General features: G+C 46.6%; 1 protein-coding gene across 1 annotated transcript in view; it reads right to left on the bottom strand.

The window, feature by feature from the left end:
* Positions 1-4,511: 4,511 nt before the first annotated feature.
* Positions 4,512-27,910, bottom strand: part of AMN (amnion associated transmembrane protein) — a 64,103-nt gene continuing 40,704 nt past the window's right edge. The window contains exons 4-12 of the mRNA XM_035105539.3: positions 27,738-27,825; positions 23,273-23,508; positions 22,134-22,271; positions 21,637-21,745; positions 15,854-15,936; positions 14,336-14,522; positions 10,056-10,218; positions 6,631-6,751; positions 4,512-4,959 (exon numbers count right to left, since the gene is read on the bottom strand). Coding sequence (XP_034961430.3) covers positions 4,849-4,959; positions 6,631-6,751; positions 10,056-10,218; positions 14,336-14,522; positions 15,854-15,936; positions 21,637-21,745; positions 22,134-22,271; positions 23,273-23,508; positions 27,738-27,825 — 1,236 coding nt within the window. The 3' untranslated portion in view covers positions 4,512-4,848. The remainder of the gene's footprint in view (positions 4,960-6,630; positions 6,752-10,055; positions 10,219-14,335; positions 14,523-15,853; positions 15,937-21,636; positions 21,746-22,133; positions 22,272-23,272; positions 23,509-27,737; positions 27,826-27,910) is intronic.

Below are 27,910 nucleotides of genomic sequence, written 5' to 3'. Positions count from 1 at the left end.
CCAAGGTCCCCTTTCCAAAAAACAAAGAGAGAGAGAGAGAGAGAAATGGAAGAGGGATTCTAGCCACTAAAATAATATCAGTAAAAAAGAATAAGGGCAGGCGGGGGAGAATCAAGTTGCCATAACTTCTTGTGTTGATCATCTGCCGGCAGGCTCCCATCAATAAACTGCAGCTGCGTGTGTGTTTTCGTCACTTTCCCATTTGCAGAAGATTCTGTTGTTGGCCTTTTAAAAAATGAAGGATGCCAATATGAGGAAAGAACTGGTTCTGTTTGGTTTGAAACTGGAGGTATTTGCCTGCTGCTGCTCAAAGCCGGCCCTATCAATTGGTAGAGTAAAACCACTTCCGCGCCTGCGTCGGAGGTGGAGTTGTGGGCGTCACGACCCGATCACGCGCGCAGGGGCTGAGAGCTCAGCCCCGGAGTGATTGGGGGGGGGTTCCCGCCCGCATCAGTCAAGGGCCGACCAATCCTGTCGGCCGGGGTGTGTGTCCTGCTTTCCTTTAAGCAGGCGAAGCACCCTTTAGGCTAGCTTTGACCTTGCTATGGGCTTCGGTTGGTCGCTTGGCCAGGGGGCCTGGTAGGACTTTTTCCACTTGGGCTAGCCAAGGGGTTTTTTCCACCTAACTCGTAGCAATTCGTCACAACTATTTGTTTTGGCGGTTAGGCATTGGAAATTGCGTTAGAGCTGAGGAGGGCAGGTAGTGCCATCACCTGTCCTGCAAATGGAGGAGTATTCCGTTAAAGGATTCCGGTAGCCTGGGGAGGTTAGGGCCGTAAGGCACGCCCCTAATGGTGATCACAGGAGGAGTTCTGGTTGATGTACATCACTGGGCTCCTTAACTCTTCCCAGACATCCAACACACGGGTTGGAGTCGGACATAGACAGTTAGGGTCCAATGCCTAAGCCAATACCGCTCAACATCCGTAACCAATAAAGTTGTGGCCTTTTTGCCCATTTAAATCTATCAGATGTGTTGTGTGTCTTTATTCTCATGGGGAGGGACATTGCCACACAAGGGAATTGCCTCATATGGCAGATCCAGGGTTTGTGTGTAAGGAGTCGGAGGACTGAGTTTCCTCCTTGCTTCCCTGCAAAGCCCTAAGCTTCCTGTCAAATCTATGAAGTGATGCTTATAACTTGTCCGAGAGGAACCGAGGGGAAATCCCTTTTAATCTCTCCTTCCCGTTTTTGTGAAGGATACATGTTCTCTTTATCTCTCCCACCCAATCCGTCATGCTGGGAAAACACCATAAGATGGGATGGTTGTAGATGTTGCCAGGCCCTGCCCTGCCACAATGAGTGGCCGGAGGGAGAAGAGGGAGAAGGCTGGGAGGAGGAGTTGTAATAAACTGAAGAGATAACAGAGCTTAGTGGGCAGGGGGGATCTGTGGCAGAGAGAAGTCCAGAATCAGGAGCGGAAGCTGAAGCAGGAGAGGAGAGAGGCCAAGAGGCAGAGATGAGTCAGGCTGGTGAAGAGCTGTCCCTCTCCTGTTGTGACAAGCTCCCCTCCCTCTGGGTCTCCCAGAATCAGGAGAGGCATGAAGAGGGCGGAGGAGAAGTTAGCTTCACTCAAGCTTAGTCTCAGGTTGCTTGAGGAAAACCCTGGAGAGGAGGGGACTTAGGCATCTGTGGGAAGGTGGGGACATTCAGTCTCAGCAATGGCTTCATGGGGGCAGCGCAAGACCTGCCAGAGATGAGTTGCTGTGCTCATTAGGCCTGACACTCCTCTGCAGATCCTGTTTTTTGCTAATAAAGAATTAGAAGGAGTTTGGGTGTCCGTTGCATGACAGGAAAGTAGTGAATTGTGTGTGAAGGTAAGAATCAAATACACTGATCTGCCCTCGTTTTCCTCTGCCCCTTCCCGTCACTGACCCACAGCTCTCAAAATGTTCCCCACCATGGAAAGCAAGACATAGGTGGAATCTTCACACATATAAAAATGCTTTAAAAAAAAGTTTTGAAAAATACATTGAATTTGGCATAGCTCACTGTTGCCATCTGGGGTCACATTTGTATATTGCACTTTACAGCATGTTTAAAATGTTTTATTTGCAGCTGTATAGCTGAGTCCTTGGGCTCAGAAGGCTTCCCCATCCCTGTTTTAAAGGTCTGGATTTGCATGTGTCTGTGATCTTACCCAGGTTCCTTTGCACCTCACCTCTCTTCACCTTTCTCATTCTGCCAATGTATTTCTCTTCTGGCATCAGAAAACCGTTTGGAGAATCCCAAAGAAGCTATGAGACCAAATGTCAGACTCCGATAAAACGAATTGAGAAATTCTGAGCGTAAGTAAAAGACTGGAGGAAGGGAGCACTTGCTAAGAATTCTGCCGAGAAAATCTCTAGATAATCTCTCTAAGAGCAGCCAGAGGAAAAGCAAGTGACATTGAAACTTATCTGTGCCAGTCCTGTTCACACAAATCACTGCCTGATTGCATATGCAGCCCCTAAAATGCTGAGCGAAGCACTAGAAGAAGAAAATATGTGAATTCTCATTGAGAATTCGGGGCTGGGGGGATGCCTGAATTCATCTCCTTTCAAGGTGCCTTTCTACAAGGCAGCAATTTGATGGTGAGGATCTTAAAAAGAGAGAGACTGTTCCAAAATTATGTGAGAATTCTGATGTAGATTCCAACCTATTGAGTTCAGCTAGAAGTTTAGCAATGCAGAAAGCTGCCATATTGTACAATCTAGCTCAGTACTGTGTTTATTCTGAGTGGCAGAGACACGGCACGTTTTCAGCCAGAGTGTCTTCCCCTGCCCTAGCCAGAGATATTAGGGATTGAACGTGGGATCTTCTGCATGTAAGCAGGGGCATAGGAAGGGGGGCAGGGAAGCGGTCTGCCCCGGGTGCCCTCACTGAGGGGGATGCCATTCGGATGCCACACTGCCCACCCGCGACTCCCAAGCCTACCCCGAGCTGTCGGGGTAAGGGGGGGAGCTGTGCCACTTTGCCAGCGGCATCCCCCCTTCCCCCTTCAGCTTGGGAGAGGCTTGGGAGTCAAGGGTGGGTGGTGCGTCGAATGTCTTCCATGGGCAGCTTGCTCCGCCCCCATGAGTGACTCGCTCCACCCCCGGCTGCAGGGTGCGCGCCCCACTCCGGGTACCCGAGCAGCTATCCCACACCTGGGAGGGCACCCTCCACACCACGCCCCCTTTGGAGAACGCCACTCACCCTCGGGAGCACACCCGCCCTGGGCAGCACGGGCATATGCTGCCAATGGGAAACCTGGCCTGCAGGCCAAATGCAGCCTTCTATCTGACTGTTTGATCTGGTCCTTTGGACGCACCCTTTGCTGTGCTCATCACTAGCCTTACTCCACACCCTCCACACTTCAAGAATTCTCCCCTGGCTGGAATGTTTACTTGAGCTGCGATGGTGCTTCTTGCTTAACAGGATTGAGAAATTTGTGGGGGTTGGGGTAGAAACCTCTGGCTTTTACACAGCAGGAACGGAGCCCATTGTACAACGGCAAGAGTCACATTTGTTATTCCTCTCTCCCCTTTGCCTCTGGCCCAGCCCAGCACTGGCGCATGGCCCCTGGAAGGCTCATAGAATCATTGAATTGTAGAGTTGGATGGGACCACCAGGGCCACCTAGTCCGGCCTTGTGCAATACAGGAATCTTTTGCCCAACGTGGGGCTCAAACCCTGAGATTAGGAGTCTCATGCTCTACCAACTGAGCTAGCCCCGTGTCCCTGCTACGATAAGCAGTCCTGAGCTGGAAAATGGAATGGAATGATGAATGAATGTGCCTAGTGTATGTCTGAGTGAATGGGAGGTTTCAAATGTGAGTGAGGTGGGAAGGTGTCTTGAGTGCCACGTGTGAAAGGAGAAATTGAACTGGGCACCACAGTTCAAGAAGGATACTGACAAGCTGGAACGTGTCCAGAGGAGGGCAACCAAAATGGTCAAAGGCCTGGAAACGATGCCTTATGAGGAACGGCTTAGGGAGCTGGGTATGTTTAGCCTGGAGAAGAGAAGGTTAAGGGGTGATATGATAGCCATGTTCAAATATATGAAATGAAGTCATATGGAGGAGGGAGAAAGATTGTTTTCTGCTGCTCCAGAGAAGCAGACACGGATCAATGGATTCAAACTACAAGAAAGAAGATACCACCTAAACATTAGGAAGAACTTCCTGACAGTAAGAGCTGTTCGACAGTGGAATTTGCTACCAAGGAGTGTGGTGGAGTCTCCTTCTTTGGAGGTCTTTAAGCAGAGGCTTGACAGGCATATGTCAGGAATGCTTTGGTGGTGTTTCCTGCTTGGCAGGGGGTTGGACTGGATGGCCCTTGTGGTCTCTTCCAACTCTATGATTCTATGATTCTATGAAATGGTGGCTATTCATAAACACATGAAACACATGAAAGTGGACAGGATGAAGTTCGTGGAAGAAGTCACCAAGCAGGTGGAGAGGTTCTTGGGTGATGCCATCCCACTCATTGCTCTCCCTTAAGGATGTGAGGGAATGGCTACACACAAATGATACGGAATAGGCTCTAATTGCTTTAGTGCAATAGCCATTCTTTATTTAAATTCACGGACGATACATATTCCACTACTGACGAGAAAACGATTTACAAACCCTTTATGATTTTCATGAGGACCACCCAGCAATTTGATACACTCTCTCCGATTTTAAAATTAAGCAATATTTTTAAAGACAAGGCAGCGTCTTTAAATAACTTTGGGGGCCGATCACCAGGAAATTCTTCTGCACTGTCCCCATTGAAATGTTCGGGTTCCTTGCATTGGTGAGCTGGCCTCCGCAGTGGTTGAGCCTGTTGAAACGGCAAGCAAAGTACAGAATGACAGGACTGCCTTCCTCTGACAGCTTTGATGTTAAGCACAAAGTTCCGTTTCATCATATAAAGGATTAATGTAATAGAGCTCGCTATTTTTGCTCGCCATCTCCTTCGGTGCCTCCTCCACAGAGCACGCACCAGCTAAAGCCTAGAAGAGAGAGAGAGAGAGAGACCAGAGTGTTTAATGCGGCTGGTGCAAAATATAACTCTGGAGCTTAAATCCTTTGAAGAGAAAGTCGATCTTATGGGTTGAGATGAAGCCATATTGTCAACGCAGCAGTTATGTTTCACAAAGCAATGCTCAAGGCTGTTCGTTTGCTGTGCATGATAACCCACTTTTGCATTAAGAAAAGCTGGATATCTGGGGATATATATATGCAAAGTTGCTTATACTGCACAAAACCTTTTCCCTATCTTTGCTTTATTCTAAGGACCAAACTGCACGCTGTTCACAATTGCACTCTTCCTTGGCTTCGGGGGTTCAATCCAGAAAGCAACTGTGGTGCATGTAAATGGTTAAATCAAAGTTAGCGCCTGATCCTGATTGCTGCTTTTTTAAATGTGCTGCTGATGTGCTCAATGTTACATGTGGTTTAGTCCTAAATCTACAGTTTGGCGGGTTTTGGAATATTCCAGCCTGGACTTCTGGAACGAAGAATGTGGAAGGGTGGTGATGTGGTGATGAATTCCAAGATATTTAATATATCGTGGACAGATCTTAAAGCCTGTCTTCTCTCTTAATTCATCTTGTAAATCAACTAATGCAACCATTCTGATTTTGTTTTATTATTTCTCAATCCAGTCAAATCTACCAAACGCTTTTATTTCCCCGATGGCCTCCGTTAGCAACACCTCTGGATCAGATACCATCAGAGCTAAATCATCAGCAAGCAAATTGAGTGGATAGGATTGACCATTACATATAACGACATTGATTTATTATTATTTTGAACAGTGTTTGCAAGTGGCTCCATTGCAAACATGAAAGGTAGCAGTGACATAGGGCAGCCTTGCTTAGTACCTCTCTGTACATCTACAGAGTGGAAGAGTCGTGTCCATTAACCCTAACTACTGTCTTGCAATTAGTACACAAAGGTTGTGATGCTAATAGAAAACCACCATTGAAGTTCTTTTTAGAGAGGAGTAGATACAAATAATTCCCATGCATTTTATCAAAAGCTTTATGAGCATCTAAGTGATCACGCATGGATTTCTCGACTGTTTTCTGTAATATACTGCATTCGGCATCTTACATGCAGGAACTGCTATATGTCTACACTTAATGAAACCTGCTTGACATGCATGGATTATACTAGGTAATATATCTGCCAATCTGTTAGCTAAAATACCAATAAATATGTTAGCATCTTGCCCAATGACTGAAATGGGTCTCTAGGATTCTGGAGTCTCTGAATCAGGAGAAAGGGGGTGGTTGGGAGGAAGCCTCCAGGTGCACAGAAGGATCTTTGTTGATCACTTGAAATTTAATAAATCCTCCTTTCTTCTCCTGCCTTACCACTTTCATTATTTATTTCTGCAGTGCCATGATATGTGCATTGCACCATACAGGGGGGCTGACCCATGCTCTGAGGGGGGTTACTATCTAACTATCTCCCGCCCTGCTGCCATTTAAAAAAATCCCCTAGCTTCGCTACAAGCTACTCTACGAACATAAGCTGCAATCGGGCATTCGTGCGACTTCATAGCCGTTCATTTTTGGGATCCATTGATTTGCGTAGCAGCCATATCTCTGTGCTAAGATGATGCAGAAGGAGCTGCTGTTGCAAGATGATGATTTACATAAAGGTGGAATTCTTACCACTGGGTCACATGGTGTGTCGAAAATGGGATTATCAAACCCCTTGTCGGATGCTTCTTCTGAAAGATCCAGGTCCCTTTTTCGGCTCCACATGGAGGTAAAATGAACTGATGCGAGAGATCTGTAGAAGGAGAAATGACTGGAAATCAGCACGAACAACTGCCATGAAATTCTACGATTCTGTGTTGATCTCATAAGAAGTTTCATTTGGAGCCCCTGAACTCAGGGAATGGTCAAAGATTTAACCTATGTACCATCACTGAATGGTGGCCAAAGGAGGGTGGACAGCCAGATACAAGAGAGGCTTCTTGATCACCAGTAGGCCGGCGGTTCAAATCCACGCAACGGAGTGAGCTCCCGTTGCTCTGTCCTAGCTCTTGCCAACCTAGCAGTTCAAAAGCACACCAGTGCAAGTAGATAAATAGGTACCCTGCGGCGGGAAGGTAAACGGCGTTTCCGTGTGCTCTGGTTTCTGTCATGGTGTTCCATTGCGCCAGAAGCGGTTTAATCCTGCTGGCTACATGACCCAGAAATAATGATGATGATGATGATAATAATAATAATAATAATAATAATAATAATAATAATAATAATAATTTATTATTTGTTTCCCCAGCCACTCTGGGTGGCTGTCTGTGGAGCGCCACAACCCCATAGTCACTGCATTACGGTGTGGTATGCTGGTTTGACAGCCATGGACAGAGAGTCCCTACGGAGGGTGGTGAAGACAGTGCACAATATCTTGGGCTCTCCCCTGAGTCCGGTAGATGTTATCGCGGGAGACCGTTGCCTCAGAAGAGCGAGGAACATTCTCAGGGAAGACTCACAACCTGGCCAGCACCTTTTAAATCTCCTGCCCTTGGGCAGGAGCTATAGAAGCATGATAAGCCACACCAATGATTCTCCCATTAGATTCACAAAATGATTCTCCCATTAGATTCACAAAATGTTTAGGGGTATGCGTACCCCTGTGTCCGTCCCCCCAAAAGCACTGGGTGTATATATAGTGTGTATGCTTTGAAACAAGGGACCATGAAACTGAAATACCATTGATGACGACAGTCCCATAACTCACATGATTGCTTAACCTGGGATAAGGAGAAATGAGTCAAGAGACCCTTGTCTCGAGCTGTTGACCATTTCAAACTCAATTCACTCTCTTACTCACCACCTGATTGTGGGCTGTAGTGACTTCAAAGAGCATTTTCCCAGGACAACCAATAATGCAAATAGGCACAGAACAGGAAGGTCCCTTGCCTGCTTGCTCTGATCCTCTATTTACAAAAAGATTTCCTCCACATACCTCCTGCCTTTAAAAAAAGGAGGGAGAGGGAGAGAGAGGACATTTTGTCTCAATAGAAAGCCCAGTTTTCAAATCCACACCACGGGGAAATGCATGCTATATTCTCAGCAACGGAAGTTTGGAGTTTTATTTAGAAATTAAACGAAGCTCCTGTTTTATTGCTGGGAAATGCTAATCAGCTTGACACTAGCAAGGAAAACAAGCAAGGCCCAGGAGCTTTGCTGCCTGGTTGGAGGGGGGGGGGGAACGGCTAGCACTAATGAACAGGAACAGCCCAAGCGCACAGAGCATGGCGCATTGGTTTGCCAGCTGGTGGAACACACCGAGAACAGAGATTACCCCTGAGAGCGCATAGAAGGAACATTTGGGACTTCCGCTGGAAGCTTGCCAGGGGCATGCACGCACCGTGACCAGCCGCTACGCCCACTGGATATCTGCAGCATGTGTTTATATAGCCTACCGAGACTGCAGAACAGCGATGAGCAAGCAGGTCAATCTAGGGCAGAGCACAGGGCTTACTGGCAAGCTCTCTCCATCCACCTGCCTCCTGCCTATAGCACAGGCATTGAAAGATCTGGGGTCTGTCAATGGTTAGTGCATCTCCTCTGCATGCAGGAGGTCATCTCAGAAGGGGCTGGGGGAGATCCCTGTGAGATCCTGGAGAGCCACTGCCCATGTAGACAGTACTGAGTTGTGCAGCAGCTGCAAAAAAAGGGGTCCAATTCCACGCTAGAGGAAAGGGCTGAAAGCAAAACCGCCTGGAAAACGAGCGAGGTCCCAGCCAAAGAAGAATGGCAACATAAACTGACGGAATACGCAGAGCTTGCAGATTTAACATATAGAATAAGAAGAGAACAAGAAGAATGTACATTCAAAGAAGACTGGAAAATGTTTACTGAATATATGGGTGGAAATTGTGTTGATTTAAAAACACTGGCATCATTAAGACCAATTCAACAGTGTAAATAAGTTTTGATGGATGCAACAATGGATTACTGAATGGTTTAATTCATGCAAAATATGCAGGGATGTATGGTATGCAAAATGAACCACGGAAAGAGAAGCCAATGCCAGAATACCATTATAGAGATCCATGTGGAATACTGTGTACAGTTCTGGTCAACTCAACGAGGATATTGTAGAGCTGGAAGAGCAAAAGAGCAGCAGCAGCAGGAAGAAGGAGGAGGAGGAGGAGGAGGAGGAGGAGGAGGAGGAGGAGGAGGAGAAGGAGGAGGAGGAGGAGGAGGAGGAGGAGGAGGAGGAGAAGAAGAAGAAGAAGAAGAAGAAGAAGAAGAAGAAGAAGAAGAAGAAGAAGAAGAAGAAGAAGAAGAAGAAGAAGAAGAAGAAGAAGAAGAAGAAGAAGAAGAGGAGGAGGAGGAGGAGGAGGAAGAAGAAGTTCATTATTTGTACCCCACCCATTTGACTGGGTTGTCCCAGCCACTCTGGGGTTGAAGTAACTTCCCTATGAGGAATGTTACACCATTTGGGAATTTTTAGTTTAGAAGGCTCCCCTCTCCCAGGACCAGAAGAAGTATGAAGAGGGAGAAGCAGAGACAGGCGCACTGGCATAGTCTCAGATTACTTGGGAAGGACTCAGGGGAAGAAGAGACTTTGGCAGCTGAGGGAAGGCAGGGACCTTCAGCCTCCACAACTGCCTCATAGGGGCAAGGCCTACAGAGAAGAGTTGCTGTGCTCATTAGGCCTGACACTCCTGAGCAGACCTTGTTTCTTTTAATAGTGAGTTAACTTCACTTACTCCTAGTGATTTATTCCTGGCTCGCTCCTGACACAAGGCCAGCTCCATTGGCGTTTTTGTTCTCCTACTGAATGATGGAGTTTTGTACCAAAACAGGAGAACAACAGAGCTGATGCTTGCTGGAGAATGCTGGACACTACTTTGCACTGTGTGTCTGGGTGGGTCCGAGAACGTATCAAAACCTAGCATGCCAAGGGGCCAAAGTCCAACCTCGCCTTCTCCCTGACGTGGTTGTTTTCTGCATGCAAGGATTATTTAAAAAACAAAAACAAAAATGCAGGGGAGCATTTATATATGCTCTCCCATGGCACATACGGTTCCCGAAATACCATACCGCATACTGAATATGTAGCTCAGTCCTGTTACCTTAAAGTCCCTTTTCTGTAGAGTAGCAGGACAGCTCCCAAGAGCAGCAAGACAAGGAGCAGAACGACGATTGTCCCAGCAATTGTAGGAGCAGCCTCTTGAGGGCTCCAGTTACTGCCAGTGGCTGCCTGCAGGCTCCTCACCGCAATACCAAACAGCACTCCTGCAAAAGCCAAACAAAATGTTACCGCCCTGATGAGGTGTCCAATTAGTTTGCATGGAGTAAATGATCCATTTTCTGCTAGGAAGCAAATGACTCTATTCTACCTGCTGCCCCCATCATTCTTCTATTGCTGATTTGCTTATACAGTACCAGACAGAATTGGTGCTGCCACTGCGGTGTTATTTCCAAGGGCACATTTGTGCTGTACAGTGGTACTGTACCTTGGTTTTCAAACAGCTTAGTTCATGAACAACTTGGAGCCCGAACACTGCAAAACCGGAAGTAGTAGTTCTGGTTTCCGAACTTTTTTTCGAAAGCCAAACGTGCTCCCTTTTGAGTCCCCCTGTGTTTTCTGTTGCGCTGCTAATTTGCGTCCCCCCCCCCCATTGCAATTAAAACCTTCCGTTTCCTATTGCAGTGTTCTGAGGTGATATTTGGAGCTTATATTTGGTGCTTTTGTTTTTGCTATTTATTTTGCGTTTTTTGTTTTGAGGCTTTTTCGGTTAATTTGTTTTTGTGACTGTGTGGATCCCAGTTCAGCTACTGATTGATTGATTGATTGTGTGTCTGCGAAATGGATAAAAGCCCCCCATCCAAGCAATGCCTATCATCAGTGCAGGTAAGAAAGTATTTTAATTTTAATTTTTATCATCTACAATACTGTTTTATTTTTTATAGTACAGTACACTGTTTATTGCTTTCATTTTATGGATCAATGGTCTTCTAAGATAGTAAAATTCATGTTAAATTGCTGTTTTAGGGGTTGTTTTTCAAAGTCTGGAATGGATTTGCATTACTTTCTATGGGAAAGAGCACCCTGGTTTTGGAATGCTTCTGGTTTTGGAACAGACTTCCGGAACGGATTAAGTTTGAGAACCAAGGTACCATTGTACACCCAAAGCACTCTAATACCATTTTGTCAGCCATGGCCTCTCCTAAAGATTCCTGGGCATGGTAGAACAATAGAATTATAGAGCTGGAATAGACCACCAGGGTCATCTAGTCCAAACTGCTGCTATGCAGGTACCTTCTGCCCAAAGTGGGACTTGAAAACACAACCCTGAGATTAATAATCTCATACTCTACCAACAGAGCTATAGTTTGTTAAGGGTGCTGAGAGCTGTTAAGAACTATAGAAGTGTAGAGTTGGAAAAAGCCTCTAGCATCATTTAGTAGTCCAACCCCATGCAATCCAGCAATCTTTTTGCCCAACATAGGAATCGAACCCACAGCCCTGAGATTAAGAGCCTCATGTTCAAACAACCAAGAAAGAGGCTTTCATTTGCCTCCTGGAGCTACAATTCCCACAGTTCCCTGGGAAGAGGGATTGTTAAACCCCTCTGGGAATTGAAGCTCTGTGAGAGGAATCGGGGTCTCCTAACAACTCTCCGCACCAGAATTGTGGTCCCAGAATTGGAAAGAACAGTGGTTTTTCACTCAGTCGCCCCCAGCACAATTCTATGCATGTTTACACAGGAGTAAGTCCCACTTAAGAAGAATCCTGATGCAGCAGGCCAAGGCTGACCCCCCAGGAAAATGTGCACAGGACCATGCAGCAAGGCCATGGGGGGGGAGAGACTTTGCACGAGACCCTGGAGTGCTGCTGCCAGTCAGAGTAGACAGTACTGGGCTGCATGGGACAAGCATCCTTTGGTCAATCCCCACATCCATATAGACAAGCCATTATTGATGCCAAATCAACAATATGAAAATGGTATCGTGGTCCAACCTTGCAGGTTACCCTGAGAGTTGTTGACATTGGCAGCCAAAGAACTCCAGACAAATGCTGCCATTCTGCTTGCCAGCCACTTCAGCTTCAACCAGCTTCCTTTCACAGTACTTTAGTACATCTTTGCCCTATGAGAATGAAGTTGCCCAATTTGGGAAGGATCTCAGCTTCAATCTTTGGCACCCCCCAGAATATCTCGGAGAGCTGCTGCCAGACAGAGTTGACAACATGGGGCTGCATGGGCCAATGGTCTAAGGCAGATCCCTGTGTTTCTAAGTTCCAAACCCCAGCCGTGTGCAAATGACAGGGAGGCAGGGCAAAGCTGTGAAGCCACGCCTGATAAATCCACACAATGGAAGGATGCTAAAGACTGCACAGTCCATTTGAAGCAGTGTCTCGAGGAATGTTTCATGTACTGCCTCTGGCATGCTCAGCTTTGCATGAGCAAACCCAGAGCCAGGAAATGCTCCTATGCACACACACAGCTGTTGTGGTGATCTCTCAATGTCTGGACTTCAAGGAGATGTGCAAAAGGATGCCCCAGACCAGAATATTTTGTTCATCTCGCTAAGTATTGCTCAAGCAAAGAGCACTGGGCTAGATCTGTCCTGCTACAAGGCAGCCACTCACCCAGATCTTTGGCAAAAGATTTCCCATCACCTGATACCTGATGCTTTAACCTGGAGATGCCAGGGAGTGAACCTGAGACCTCCTGCTATGGCCCCTCCACAGCTACAGGGGATAAATACAATTTGGTTAGCATTTTACCCAACTTGCTCTTCCTGTATGTGTGAACCAAAACACAGCCAAGCTTCAAGATTCACAAATCTCTGAATGTTGCGATGAAGTTCCCCAATCAAATAATGTGTATCAAAATGTGTATATTATGGAACAGGGGTTTTGGGGGGGGGGGAGAAATCAAACACCCTACATATAGAAAATAAAAAAATTCCTTCAGTAGCACCTTAAAAACCAACTAAGTTTTTATTTTGGTATGAGCTTTCGTGTGCATGCACACTTCATCAGATACACTGAAACAGAAGTAGCCAGACCCTTATATATAGTGAGAGGGTGGGGGTGGGGGTGATGGGAATGGGTGATGGGCTGATAGGAGTGGTAAACCTGTTGATGACTGTTAACGACTGCTGATGACTGCAATTGGTCTTGCGGGGGGAGCAAGAGCTGAGGTGCTAAGGAAAGCTTGATCATGTATAATGAGATAAGAATCCTATGTCTCTGTTCATTCCAGGTGGCTCCATGGTTTTAAGCTTGCTAATGAGTTGCAATTCAGCAACTTCTCTTTCCAGTCTGTAACCCCACATATAGATTAGTTAAAAAACGAACACTCAATGCATTAATTAATTAATTTAATGCTCTTCTGGTGCTTCCCCCATTGTGAAAAGTGAGGTTACAGGGAACGAGGCAGAGGGCCTTCTCGGCAGTGGCACCCTCCCTGTGGAACACCCTCCCATCAGATGTCAAGGAGATAAAGAACTACACAACTTCCAGAAGACATCTGAAGGCAGTCTTGTATCAGGAAGTTTTCAATGTTTGATATTTTACTATGTTTTTATATGTACTGTAAGGCGCCCAGAGTGGCTGAGGAAACCCAGCCAGATTGGCGGGGTAGAAATAACAAAATTTTTATTATAAATTATTCTTATAAGCCATGCAGAAATGTGGAGAGCTGAACTTGAGAGAAACGGAAAGCCACAATTTTGCACATCCCTGCCACTCCGTCAAGGCACAGGTTGTGGCCCAGGGCAAAATGCTTTACCAGCTTCACTGGCTCCCGGTGGAGTACAGGATCAGGTTTAAGGTGCTGGTTTTAACCTTTAAAGCCCTATGGGGCTTGGGACCCTCGTACCTACGGAACCGCCTCTCTTGGTATGCCCCGCGGAGGACCTTAAGGTCCACAAACAACAATATTCTGGAGATCCCGAGCCATAAGGTGGCTAGATTGGCCTCAACTAGGGCCAGGGCCTTTTCAGTATTGGCCCTAACTTGGTGGAACGCTCTCTCACAGGAGACCAGGGCCCTGCGGGATTTGTCAAGATCTGCAAGACAGAGCTTTTCCGCCTGGCCTTTGGGTTGGATTCAGTCTGACCCCTGTGTTTTCCTCCCTCGTGGTTTGGATTTATGGACTACTTAAAATGAGGCTGCATTTTAAATTTTAATATTGTATTTTAATCTGTATTTTAATTAATTGTTTTCTTTTCTTTCATGCCTTATTGTAATTTTATTGGTGTTAGCCGCCCTGAGCCCGGTTTTGACTGGGAGGGGAGGGGTATAAATAAAAATTTATTTATTATTAGTAGTAGTGTTGGAGGCTTCACACGAGACCAATGGAACCAGGATCTGAAGCAGCAAGGGGCTGGCAAGCCTTACCATGCTCTGCTATATCCTTCACGATGTCCTGGGCCAGTTGCTCGGATTGAGTCCCAGTCTCAGATCCAGTCCTGTTGTCGACCAGTACAATCTGGATGAACGAGGCTGAGCTACGTGGTATCGTTCCCAGGAAACTCTGCCGCTCACGCACCTTTGACACAGCTGCCTGAATTCCTGCATTCTTGGGCTTTGCAAAACACAAACAACACACGGAACACAGTCACCATGCCTGCTGTGGTGTGCCCAGTAGAATCTCTGTACAGTGGGACCTCTGTTTTTGAACAGCTTAGTTCACGGACAACTTGTAACCCAAACGCTGCAAAACCGGAAGTAGGTGTTCCAGTTTTTGAACCCTTTTTCGGAAGCCCAAAATCTACCCTTACCCATTGCCTTTCAGCAAAACAAATAATTGCAGTTGTAGAATACTACACTGCTTATGGTCTTCTGACTGAAAAGCAAGAAGCATGGCGGGTTGCCCTCATATCAAAAGCAGCTTTCCTTCCCCAGCCTCTGCAGCAGGAGCTGGGAAACCTTTTCAGCTGAAGGGCCGCATTCCATCATGGACAACATTCTGGGGGCCACGTGCCAGAGGTGGGAAGAGCCAGGGAAAAAGTGGGCGGAGAAACCAATGTAAGTTTTAATCTTTCTAAGGTAACCTAGTTTCTACATGCATTTGCACAACCCTCTTTATCCTCCATCAAGACAAGCAAGACCTGATCTGAGCTCAAGGACACATTCCAGCCAGGCAAAAACACTCGGGAAAAATTCAAGGCAAGGCTGGTGAGGGGTCTGGCCTGGAGAAAGAGGGTATGGCTAGTGAGGGTGTGGCCTGGGAAAGAGGTGTGGCCTGAGGGGAGAGGGTGTGGCCTGGGAAATATCCCCTATTATTATATCTGAGATGGATTCTCGATGTTTGCTAATTGCTTAACTTTCGCTATACAGTGGTGCCTCGCAAGACGAATTTAATTCGTTCCGCGAGTCAATTCGTTTTGCGAAAAATTCATCTTGCGAATCGCGGTTTCCCATAGGAATGCACTGAAATTTCTCTTTTTTTTGCCCATAGGAACGCATTAATTAAATTTCAATGCATTCCTATGGGAAACTGCGATTCGCAAGATGAATTTTTCGCAAAGTGAATTCGTCTTGCGAGTCACCATCAGATCGCAAGATGCATTCGTCTTGCGAAAAATTCGTCTTGCAGGGCATTCGTCTTGCGAAGTACCACTGTGTTTTGACACTGTTATAGGATGACAGTGTGACTTCCGTTGTATGTTTTGTCATTTCTGTGTCCTGAAGGTACTGTTGAAGGGTAATATGCAAAGCCAGTCAGAACCAACAATTGTGGGTCAGCTGGGGAAGTTAGCTGGACCCATATCAGCCAGGTGCAAATGACTCTGGCCTCCAAACTGTCTCTTCCCATTCTCAAGTTGTTGTTTTGTACTGATTCCTCCCCAGGTGGACTGAGGGCCTCCAGCCCCACTTAAACCATGTGCAGCTCTAGGAAAAGGAGCAACATACCAAATTGAGAAATGTGTGGAGTATTCTGTTCTGATACACCTCGATCTCAAAACCAGCAGAATATTCCAAGGAAATGATGGCTCCTGCAGTTTTTTATATATATAAAAAAAAGAAGGCAAGAAAACATAACCATTGGTTTAACAATTGCTATGAACCTCCCACCTATAGGTGGCCATTCAAAGCTCTAGCAGTTGAGTTGGTTGCTACAGGGTGGGGGGTGTTTTTAGATGACCCTGTGAATCCCAGAATAATCCTGCAATCCTTAATTGGCACTTCTAGACCGTTGGATACAGTAAGCCCGCCACTTACACAGGGGTTATGTTCAATCCATCTCTCATGTAGCGGCGGCAGGCTTTAAGCTTTGCAGCCAGGCCTCTATCCTTACCTTCCAAGTCCCGGACTGCAGAATCCGGGACCGGCAGCCATGTGACACCGGAAGTTGCGTCAACATAACTTCCGGTGTCGCTTTGCCCTTCTATGGGCACCAAAAATGGCCGGCGGCGGCCTCGAAAATCGCTTGTACGCATGTCAGGAAGTGCGTTGACACAACTTCCGGTGTTGCTCCGCCCATCTATGGGCACCAAAAATGGCCGCCGCCGACACCGGAAGTCACATCTATGCACTTCCGGACATGCGTAGATGTAACTTTTGATGCCGGCGGTGGCCATTTTGGTGCCCATAGAAGGGCAAATCGGAAAGAAAAAAATGGCCGCCGGCAGGAGAAAATAACAAAGAAAAACGGGAGACGAAGTGATACGGGAGACCACCGGGAAAAGGTAAGTAAAAACGGGGGTTTCCCGGGGAAAACGGGGTACTTGGCAGCTATGCCTCTATCGTCGCACACACACAGGTTTGTACAAGGGCCCTTACGATACGATATGATAATCTTAATTGTCATTGTCCCATGCAGAACAACAAAACTGAGAATCTACATCAAACTTAAACAACCATCAGCCTACTATCCAAAAATGCATATCGACTCACTACCCATCCCACCTATACATAATTAACCTAAGACTCTAATACCCTTCCTGATTTGCCCCCTAAAACTCTGATGCCCCACGACTGAATACAGACCCTCCCTCCCTTTCTCTGCATTTAAAACCAAAATCGCTCTTGGATAGGAGCTATTTCTCAGGCGGCTAGTCCTGGTCTTTATAACCCTCTACCTCCTTCCAGAAAGCAGAAGCTGAAAGAGATCATTTCCAGGGTGCGCACTATCCTGCACAATATCTGCAGCTTTCTTATAGCACCTGGAGGCATAGATTTGATCCGAAGTGGGAAGAGTGTGCCCAATTATCTTCTCCGCGGTTTTTACGACCTTGGACAGCATTGTTCTTTCCCCAGCCGTGCAACTCCCAAACCACACACACACAGACCATAGGTTAATACACTTTCTACAGTACAGTGGTAAAATGCCACCAGCAGGTCCTTTGAGAGATTGTTTTTCCAGAGGATTCCGAGCTGCTCTAGCCATCCTCCTGAATCTTGGAGGCGGCGGAGGTGCATTGATTTGACATGCACCAGAACCAGGGGTGACTCCCCCCCCCCCAAACCAGCTAGGGGACAGCATGCCATGGTGTTTTTTTTATTGGGGGAAAAAAAGCACTGCTTCTAGTCATGCAAAATCCCTTCTTTTTATGATGTTAGCTGCTCTGAGCCCGGCTTTGGCCGGGAAGGGCAGGGCAGGGTACGAATTAATTTTTTTTATTACTATTAAAAACAAGGTGCAAACTTAGCACAAAAAAAGTCCGCTTGCCAGCCACTTATAGGTTTGCGTAAACCTAGATTTTCCTGGTGCAGAACTGATGGTTGTGGGGTTTCAAGAGGAGCAGTCAGCCATGTATTTACCCAGGAGGAACTACAGTGGCAGGCCACTGAACTTCATGTTCTCCATGGCTCTGTATTAGTTTATTGGTTTTTCCCTGGCGGAGAAAAAAGCGGCTTCTGAATTTTTTTATTTTATTTTAATTGCTTTAAAAGACTCTCCTAAGCAGCATATGGTGGCACCCTAAAGCATTCAGTTTTCATATGGTAATTAGGGACACTGTACAGAAAACCTCCACGTTTGCCTGCCAGGTAAACTAACAGATGAAAACCACGAGGAAGAAGAGCAAGAAATGGAACTAACCTGTCGGGTATATATGTCTCATGTTTAAATCGCATTTAAATTTAGGTCCAGTACAGTTGCCTTTAGTTAGCCTCACTTCCAGCTGTAGGTAGGAATGTGTTCCTAGCAATAAACAGGGGGCGAAATAATTTGGTAATTCGCGATCTTTTGCTTTTGTGTTCAGGGCTGAGATAATTACGGTATAGGCAATGAGCTATAGACAATGCAGCAGGGGCTTTGGGCGATCTTGTCTGATCTCCACGCTGTGATAAACTTCCACCTGCTGATTTCAGGCTGTTGCTGACAGCGCAAAAGCAGCCCAAGATCGGTTCCCCCCTGGCCACTTAGCAACTCTAGGTTTAAGATGAAGCACTGTCTGTCATGACCCAGCCTTCCAAACTTGGGACTCTGCTACATTAGCAAAGAAAAAACACTTTACATGCATTGTTTATGCATTCTAACACTGTGACACCAGATGGCGCTGTAGAGTCCCGTTTTTGCTTACCCGATTTCTCATACAAAATTTGCAATGCATTTAACTGAAACACTTCTTTCATGTGTCTAGATCCAGCCTTGGATTACCAGGACCTGGGCACTGCCTCAGCAGGAGAGAGGGAAGGTAGATCTATGATAAAATCCTCAACCTGCTTTTGGACTACAACTCCCATCAGCCCCGGCTAATGGTCAGGAGTGATGGGAATTGTAGTCCAAAACCAGGTTGAGGATTTTATCATAGATATGAGGCAAAGTCACTGTTTCCTCACTTCCTGGACTTAAGTTTTTCCCCCCAGGTTTCTCTACATTAAACTCACTTGAGGAGTACTGGAGAGAACTGAGTTCGAAACCTCATTCAGCTACGGAGCTGACTAATTGGGTGATTTGGGGCAAGTCATCATATCTCAACCAAATGTACCCCAAAGACTTGTTGCTGAAAGGAAAAGAGGAAAAGGACCATGTGTGATGCCCAGAATTCTTTGGAGAAAGTGTAGGATATAGATAAATGTGGAGAAATAGCCTTTATCTCTCGCCCTCGCCTAGATCACAAAATTGTTCCTTAGGAAAAATGAGATAATCCTGTGAATGTCAGGCTGGGGCTCTTAAGAAGAAGAAGAAGAAGACAGAAATGCATCCGACAAATAAACTGACTTCCCATGCAGTTTGAGCTCCCATTGGAGAAATTTCAAGAAGCTACCATATGATAGATGGTTGTCTAATGTGAAAAGAGCAGAGTTTTATGTAATGGATTGAGTATCAGAATGGGGGGAAATCTAGGATCACATCTCCATTAAAAGCTGATAAATTCACAGTGTTACGGGCTGCTTGTATGTGTTTAGAATATGCCATTCTGTCATGACATCTTGGGAGGGTGGGTAAGATGCAAAGCTACTTAACCATTATTTTATTGCAAGATTCTTGCTGAAATTTCAAATTCAAGTTGCAATGCTACCTACACTTAGTTGGGTGTAAGTGGGTCTTACTACTGAGTAAACAGGGATAGGATTGCATTATTAACTAATCCCCCCCAATATTTTCATTTATAAGTCCTCCTGAGTTAATCATTGATGAGACCCCAGGTATGTACATAGGTGGGGACCCAGGAAAGATGCTGAGAAGAGAGAGGTGGTTGGGTACCAACTGGGTAGCCGTCTATGAAATGTGCCTGCACACAGACCAAGAGAGATCATATTCTGAAGCAGGGATGCAGAACCTGCAGCCTGCCAGATGTTGCTGGACTACAAAGCCAACTTTTTATTTTGTTTTATGTTTTTTCTCATCGATGTTCTGTAATGTGTTTTTAATGTATACACCACTCTGGGATCTCCTGATAAAGGGTAGTATATAAACTGAATTATTATTATTAGTGATAGTGAGAGTGATTAGGGTCCCCTAGCTCCGCTCCCTTCTTTCTTAAAATAAAAAAATAAAAATCTCTCACCTTGTGTCAATCTTCAAAAGCAACATTTGGAACTGTTCAAAATGTTGAACAGGCTTAGGGAGCTGGGTATGTTTAGCCTGGAGAAGAGAAGGTTAAGGGGTGATATGATAGCCATGTTCAAATATATGAAAGGATGTCATGTGGAGGAGGGAGAAAGATTGTTTTCTGCTGCTCCAGAGAAGCGGACACGGAGCAATGGATTCAAACTTCAAGAAAGAAGATTCCACCTAAACATTAGGAAGAACTTCCTGACAGTAAGAGCTGTTCGGCAGTGGAATTTGCTACCAAGGAGTGTGGTGGAGTCTCCTTCTTTGGAGGTCTTTAAGCAGGGGCTTGACAGCCATATGTCAAGAATGCTTTGATGGTGTTTCCTGCTTGGCAGGGGGTTGGACTGGATGGCCCTTGTGGTCTCTTCCAACTCTATGATTCTATGAAATGTGAAAAGTGTGAATTTACGTTGAATTTCAACACATAGCATTGTTCCAACATTACTTTTGAAGCAGTACACATATCGGCATGAAGGGCTAATCTACACTTAGCTTCCCTCTGCTCTTTCCAGGCACAGTCTGCAGTTTAAAGCTCTGTGTCCGAACACCATTCCTCCCCCCCCCCCCGTTTGCTCCAAAGCTTTCCCTACACAAATCTGCTCTTTAAACCTCAGTTGGAGCAAAGGTCAATCTGCAGAAAACCCAAATTGGCCTTTGCTCCGATTCAGCTTTGAAGAGCGGATTTGCATAGGGAAAGCTTGGGGTGGGGTGGGGGAAACTCAGACACGGAGCGTTAAAGCACAGACCTCTGCCTAGAAAGACTGGGGCAAAAAAGAAGAAGGTAAATGTAGATAAGCCCTAAGATAGGAACATGGGAATCTGCCTTATATCATAGAACAGGCATCCCCAAACTGCGGCCCTCCAGATGTTTTGGCCTACAACTCCCATGATCCCTAGCTAACAGGACCAGTGGTCAGGGAAGATGGGGATTGTAGTCTCAAAACATCTGGAGGGCCGAAGTTTGGGGGTGCCTGTCATAGAATCATAGAGTTGGAAAGCGCCCTGAATATCTAGTCCAGACCTGTTCAACCTGTTGACCATGATCGACAGGTAGATCCCCGCCATGATCCTGGTCGATCATGGTATTAAATGAAGAGGGCTAAGAATGTCGCCGCCCCCGCCCCAAAAGAAGCTTAACTCTGGGCAATCCTCCCCTCCCAAAAAGCTCAACAACTCTTGGTAATCTTCCCCCGCTTCTACTTAGCCGCTACCTTCCCCACCCACCCCACCCCACGCACGCTCCTCCTCCCTCCAATGGGTAGATCACTATCAGTTTTTTTAATACTTGGAGTAGATCACAGTCTCTTGGGAGTTGGACATACCTGATCTAGTCCAACTCTCTGCAATGCAGGAATAGGCAGCTGTCCCGTATGGGGTTCGAACCTGCAACCTTGGCATTATCACCACCGTGCTCTAACCAACTGAGCTATGCAGGCTGACCTCAGTATTGTGTCAGAGACCACTGGCTCATCTACCTTAGAGTTATTGACTGGCAGTGACTCTCTCGGAGTCTCAGGCAGGAGATGTCAAGGCCTGAACCCGGGGCCTTTTACATTCACAATACAATATACAGTACGCTCTATTTCCCAGATCATTCTTGCAGTTGCACCTGTTGGCAGAGCGAATTGCAGGCGAACTGATTTGCTCCTCTGTCCTGTAAACAGCTATAACAGAGCTGGTCTTCACTTACCGCACATTTCACAGCAATGGCCAATGGGCTTTAGGGGGTCCTTGCACATCACCTGTGGACATTGATTCCCAGACTTCTGGAGCAAGGCAGCACAGATTCTGTCGTGGTCCTTTAACAAGAGCAGGTAGGTTACTCAGTGAAGAAAAAGGTTTCAGCCTGCACAAATGAACTGGTTTCCAGAGATCTCCAATGCTGATACTTAGGTGCTGCAAACAAAGACCATTATACCCTGTGCTTTTTCCCCAGTCAGATTTCTCCAAGATCCCTACACCTTCCTTTACCGGTTATGCAGAAAAAGAGCCCCGGAAGACTTCACTGGCTGCACTGATCCTTATATCTCTGCGAAGTATTCTCAGTGAATCAGCTTCAATAGTCTAGCAGTATATAACTGTGCTCATGTGGGTTTGCAATAGGCCAGACTCCTTCAAACTCCTCTCTTGAAGTCTCTTGATAACAGAACCTAGTGCCTCAGAGAATGCCAGTGGCCAAGAACTTACTGCAACATTTCCACATTCGCAGCCCGATTTGTCTGGGCACCTGGTGTTCGACAGCTGGAATGCCCCTTGTCCATGGAACTGTAGCTTTGCAGAGGAGCTCTGCATATACTCTGCCAGGGTGTTGTCACTGGTGAACTTCTAGTTCCAGTTCAGGAGAAAGTGGCGGCGATGGGGAGGCAGGGGGGAAACAAAACTCAGAAATCAACAGTTCCCTCAAGAAAAATCACAAACAACATGGTCAGATTAAAAGTACGACTGTTTTTATGTCTAAGCATTGTAAACTGCTGTGATTCTGAAATAGCAACCAGCTGCTATTGAAAGGGAAAACCTTGGATAAGCACTGAAACAACAGTGAGGGATAAGGCTTGATTCATGCAAATCAGGCCACTTGAAATTGAGAGTGTGCATGAACACAAGGAGGCTTTCCTTTTATGAAGGCTGCTTGACACGGTGATGTCGCTTTATCACAGTGCCAGAGAAAATGATGATTCAGACCACCAATGCGCTTAATACAGAGGTGGCTAACTTGCCATAGCTGTCAAGTTCTCCCTTATTTAAAGGGAAATTCCCTTATGCTGAATAGGCTTCCTCACGAGAAAGGAGAAACTTGCAGTTTGAGGTCTCGATAATAAACCATTTTTTCTGACCTTCCAAGACCACACCAGAGGATGTGTATCTCTGTGTGTGCATATATGTGTGTCTGCTTGCATGTGTGCATGCAAGAACAGAAGTAGTTTTTGGCAGTGTGTGGGTATGCAGCTGAAGAGTGTTCTTTTCAAATCTGGTAAGGCTTCAGCAAGGAGGCATGAGGACTCTGACTAGGTCCTAGAGGCTTCCTGCCTCCTCCCCCCCAACCGGGCAAGTGATTACCTGGGAAAGAGAAGGGAGGGCTTTAGGACCCTTCAGTAGTGAAGACAATGCCCTCCCCCAGAGCATCCTAGCTTAGGTGGGATGGGGAGGTGGGCTGCTGCTTTAATCTACTTAGCAGTAGGGCCATACCTGTTCCCCTCCCCAGGCGATCCACAGTGAATCTGGAGGAAGCTGCCCCTTTCCACTCGGAATCTTTTATTATTTTTGTTATTGCAAAACAGAAAATGGTGAAGCAGCCGTGGTTTCATCTCACAAATGCCCTGTTTTACCTGCCCCGTGACTGAAATGCTCCTGAGCCGTATTGCCTGATCAGACGACTCGATGTTCACGCGGAAGGACGTTTCGGGTGGAAAGATAACGTCATCGTACTGGCACGGGACTCTTTCTTCATCCACGGAGAAGATGTGTTTGCCTTGATCGAGGTTGTCCAATGAGGTTGCAGCACGCCACAGGGTGGGGTCATACCACTGGAAATTGTCTGCACTGGCAAAGGTGACTTCTGAAGCTAATAGGAGGGAGGGAGAAGCTTGTGGAGTCTGTTCTGCTTCACTGATATTTATTCTTTTTATTTGTTTATAATTAATGCTAAGATTTCTTTTTTTAAAGCGTGGCAAGTGCACGAGGTAAACTCGCCAATCTGCATGGCCAGCCGCTGCACATGGACGACTTCTGATCTTCATAATTAAAAATAAATGAGAACAAGGACCCTAGGAATCACCCATGCCATACTGACATTGTAAATTGCAGAACAGAACCTCTAATACCAAAGCTTATAAATCCACAGAAATTCTGATCATCTGAGCTTTCATTACAAAGATAGCGCATTTCTAACTTATTTCAAATATTTCAGTATTCCTTTTTGTTCTCCATTGAATTCTCCGGCACCCCACCCCCCTTCAAAAAATATCTTTTTGTTGCTTGGCCTTACATAATATGGAGGGGAAGTCTACAATCATGGGTGCCACACTTTAAGGGGGACATTGACAAACTGAAGTATTCCAAGAGGACGGTAACCAGGATTTTGAGGGTTGTGGAAATCAAGTCGCTAAGAGAGCAGGTTGAATGAGCAAGCTATGTTTTGCCTGGAGACAAGAAGACGCAAAGGAGACATAATAGCAGGCTTCAAATTATCTGAAGAAGGTGGAGCAGACTTGTTTCTCCAATGAACAGGCCTAGAACAATAAGGGAAAGGTCATAGCTCAGTGGTAGAGCATCTGCTTCCATGCAGGAGGTCCCAGACTCAACCCCCAGTATCTAAAGGCAGGGCTAGGAATGTCCACTACTGGAAACCTCAGAGAGCTTCAGTCAACCACTATAGACCACTGGATGGGCCAATGGTCTGACAGCTTTCTGTGTTCCAAAGGATGGAAACTGCAAGGAACCAGACTTTGCCTGGACATCAGGAAAAATGCCCTGATGTTAAGAGCTGTGGAACAGGCTGTCATGGAAGTCATCGGCCTCTCCTGGTGGTATTTAAGAAGTTCCTGGAAGTCATCGGCCAGGGATGCTGCAGTTGAAGATCCCGCCCTGTACAAGGGTTGGGACTAGATCATTCTTCAAGTTGGTGGTTCAGGACCCACTAGTGGGTCACAGCTTGATCCAAGATGGGTTGCAACAGGAGCACTGCCACCATGCAAATATATGGTGGGTCCCTAAATGCATGTTTGGTTTGAAGGTGAGTCATGGGTCAGAAGAGGTTGAAGATACCTGGACTAGATGACCCTGAAGGTCCCTTCCAACTTTACAATGTTATGATTATCTGTGCAAAGGTGGAGATGTCACTCCAGATGCTTCCTTCTCCCACACTCCCTCCATCTTCCCCCTCTCCCTTCCTTGTGAGAATGCACACAATGGGGGCTGAGGTCCATCCCTGTCTTGTTCCCAATAAAGTTCAGACTTGCTTCCCCTCCGCCACTCTTAAGAGGAAGCAAGGCGAATTAGCTGCACCTTTGATCTAGGTGAGAGCCCACAGCTGGCTTCATACATATCACCCATCTAAAGCACATGACTACTCCCCCAAAGAATTCTGGGAACTGTAGTTTGTTAAGGGCACTGGGAATTATTGCTCTCTGTGTGGGATAGACACTTCCCAGGGTTCTTTGGAGAAAGTGATGTGCGTTGAATGCATGGTGCGTATGCAGCCCGGATTGAATCATAGAATCATAGAGTTGGAAGAGACCACAAGGGCCATCCAGTCCAACCTCCTGCCAAGCAGGAAACACCATCAAAGCATTCTTGACATATGCCTGTCAAGCCTGTGCTTAAAGACCTCCAAAGAAGGAGGCTCCACCACACTCCTTGGTAGCAAATTCCACTGCTGAACAGCTCTTACTGTCAGGAAGTTCTTCCTAATGTTTAGGTGGAATCTTCTTTCTTGTAGTTTGAATCCATTGCTCCGTGTCCGCTTCTCTGGAGCAGCAGAAAACAACCTTTCTCCCTCCTCTATATGACATCCTTTTATATATTTGAACATGGCTATCATATCACCCCTTAACCTTCTCTTCTCCAGGCTAAACATACCCAGCTCCCTAAGCCGTTCCTCATAAGGCATTGTTTCCAGGCCTTTGACCATTTCGGTTGCCCTCTTCTGGACACGTTCCAGCTTGTCAGTATCCTTCTTGAACTGTGGTGCCCAGAACTGGATTGGTGTGGTGTGATCCAGTAGCTTAGCTCTCAGTCGGTAGAGCATGAGACTCTCAGCCTCAGAGATGTGGGTTCGAGCCCCACCTTGGGCAAAAGATTCCTGCATTGCAGGGTGTTGGACTAGATGACCCTCGTGGTCAATTCCAACTCTACAGTTCTATGATTCCACGCGGCTATCCTCTGGTTTATTATCCCAGACGTATTACAAGAGCACTGCACAGATCTTATGGAAGTCGCTGGAGAGGATCTTCCACAAACATCGAGTGTGAGTAATCCTGGGGAAAGCCGTGGGGAATAACCGGAACAACTTTATTAGCAATGTATCAGCCACTGGTCCCCCCTGCCGCCGCCGCCACCCCAGACCCAGCTCTCTGCAAGTGCAATTGTAAACATGCCATGCACGAACTATATCCCATAGTTCCTCTGCTGGGGAATTTAATATGAAAATAAACAATACACAAGGGCAGCTGTACACAGTGTATTTGCCGAGGTTCATATTTAATTCATTAACAACTTTCTTCCCGTTCAATATTAACGAAGCTGTCACAGATTTGCGCATAACGCAGCACGCCCGTAAGAACGAAAGACGCCAAGGGCCTTGGTGTAGAATTGAGGTCTGACTTCTGGTCTGCTTGGATGGCATGGGGCTGTAGGCAGATATCTGCAGATAAAACCTCAGCTTCGGTCTCAATACAATAGAGCTCCATACATGCACATCTCCCTGTGTGCAGCTCTGTCTGCAACATGCAGTTCCATCTGCACATGACAAGGAGATGCGGTGAAGGGGATTCCCAGTTCACTTCAGCTGCTCTTCATGGGCCACCCCATTCCGTGCGCCGTAAGCAGGGCCGGATTTAGGTTTGATGAGGCCCTAAGCTACTGAAGGTAATGGGGCCCTGTATATGTCCAGCTGTCCTTTGTCAACAACAAATGGTCGCTGTTTTTTGTGTTGAATATATGCCATATGGTAATTTATGGACCTAATAGGTATCTAAAGCCATTTGCACATGCAGAAGGTAAAGGTAAAGGTGCCCCTGACCATCAGGTCCAGTCGTGTCCGACTCTGGGGTTGCGGCGCTCATCTCGCTCTATAGGCCAAGGGAGCCGGCGTTTGTCCGCAGACAGCTTCCGGGTCATGTGGCCAGCATGACAAAGCTGCTTCTGGCGAACCAGAGCAGCGCACGGAAACGCCGTTTACCTTCCCTATTTATCTACTTGCACTTTGATGTGCTTTCGAACTGCTAGGTGGGCAGGAGCTGGGACCAAGCAACAGGAGCTCACCCCGTTGCAGGGATTCGAACCGCCGACCTTCTGATCAGCAAGCCCTAGACTCTGTGGTTTAACCCACAGCGCCACCTGGGTCCCATATGCAGAATGTAGGCACCCAATATATAGAAATGAGTGAATGATCGTCTTCCAAAGCAACTACGGTGCTCTATTCCGAACTTTAAAATGGAAAGCGTAATGCCGGTGGTCAACAAAAGAGGTTTAAAGACTGTCTCAAGGCAAATCTAAAAAATGTCGTTCGTGACTGGATCTAATGGTCAGGGGTCCCTTTACCTTTACCTATGCTTGTACTAGACTTAATGGAAAGACAAACAATGAGCGTGATCCCACTGAGAATACCCCCCCCCCCGTAAACTGCACCGAAATGAGTGCAACTCCGGCAAGAGCAAAGCACCTCATTTCAATGGGAACCTCTACGGGGACAGCCCTGGAGGAACGCCTGCAGCCAATGCTTATCATTTCCTCCTCCTCCTCCTCCTCCTCCTCCTCCTCCTCCTCCTCCTCCTCCTCCTCCTCCTCCTCCTCCTCCTCCTCCTCCTCCTCTCTCTCTCTCTCTCTCTCTCTCTCTCTCTCTCTCTCTCTCTCTCTCTCTCTCTCTCTCTCTCTCTCTCTCTCTCTCTCTCTCTCACCCCCCAATTATGAAAAGGAAAGCTCTGACTGTAGTTTCAAAACTTTGGGGGAGGGGGCTCCAGGGGGAAGTTAATTATGACTGGGAGAATGACTCGTGAGCACCAGCGTAACGGAGGCATATTCTCTCTGCGCTTAAATTTGCATGACTAATGAACGGTAGATTGAGCACAATACCTGTCTCACATCCTGGATCAAAGCTGCCGTCGAAGGCTGCAAACCCAGCACCAGGGGCCAGGATGAATTCTCCATTCAGTGGGATGTACTGAAAAAAACAAACAAAAGGAAGAAATGTTGCAAGGCGTCTTGGGACTCTGCTCTGCATGAGCCAGCCTCATAATTGAGTGGCG

This window comes from Zootoca vivipara, chromosome 1, assembly GCF_965207765.1.
Source record: "Zootoca vivipara chromosome 1, rZooViv2.hap1.1, whole genome shotgun sequence".
NCBI lineage: Eukaryota > Metazoa > Chordata > Lepidosauria > Squamata > Lacertidae > Zootoca > Zootoca vivipara.
Note: the sequence above shows the minus strand (reverse complement) of the source record. Positions and strands in the feature narration are given on the sequence as shown.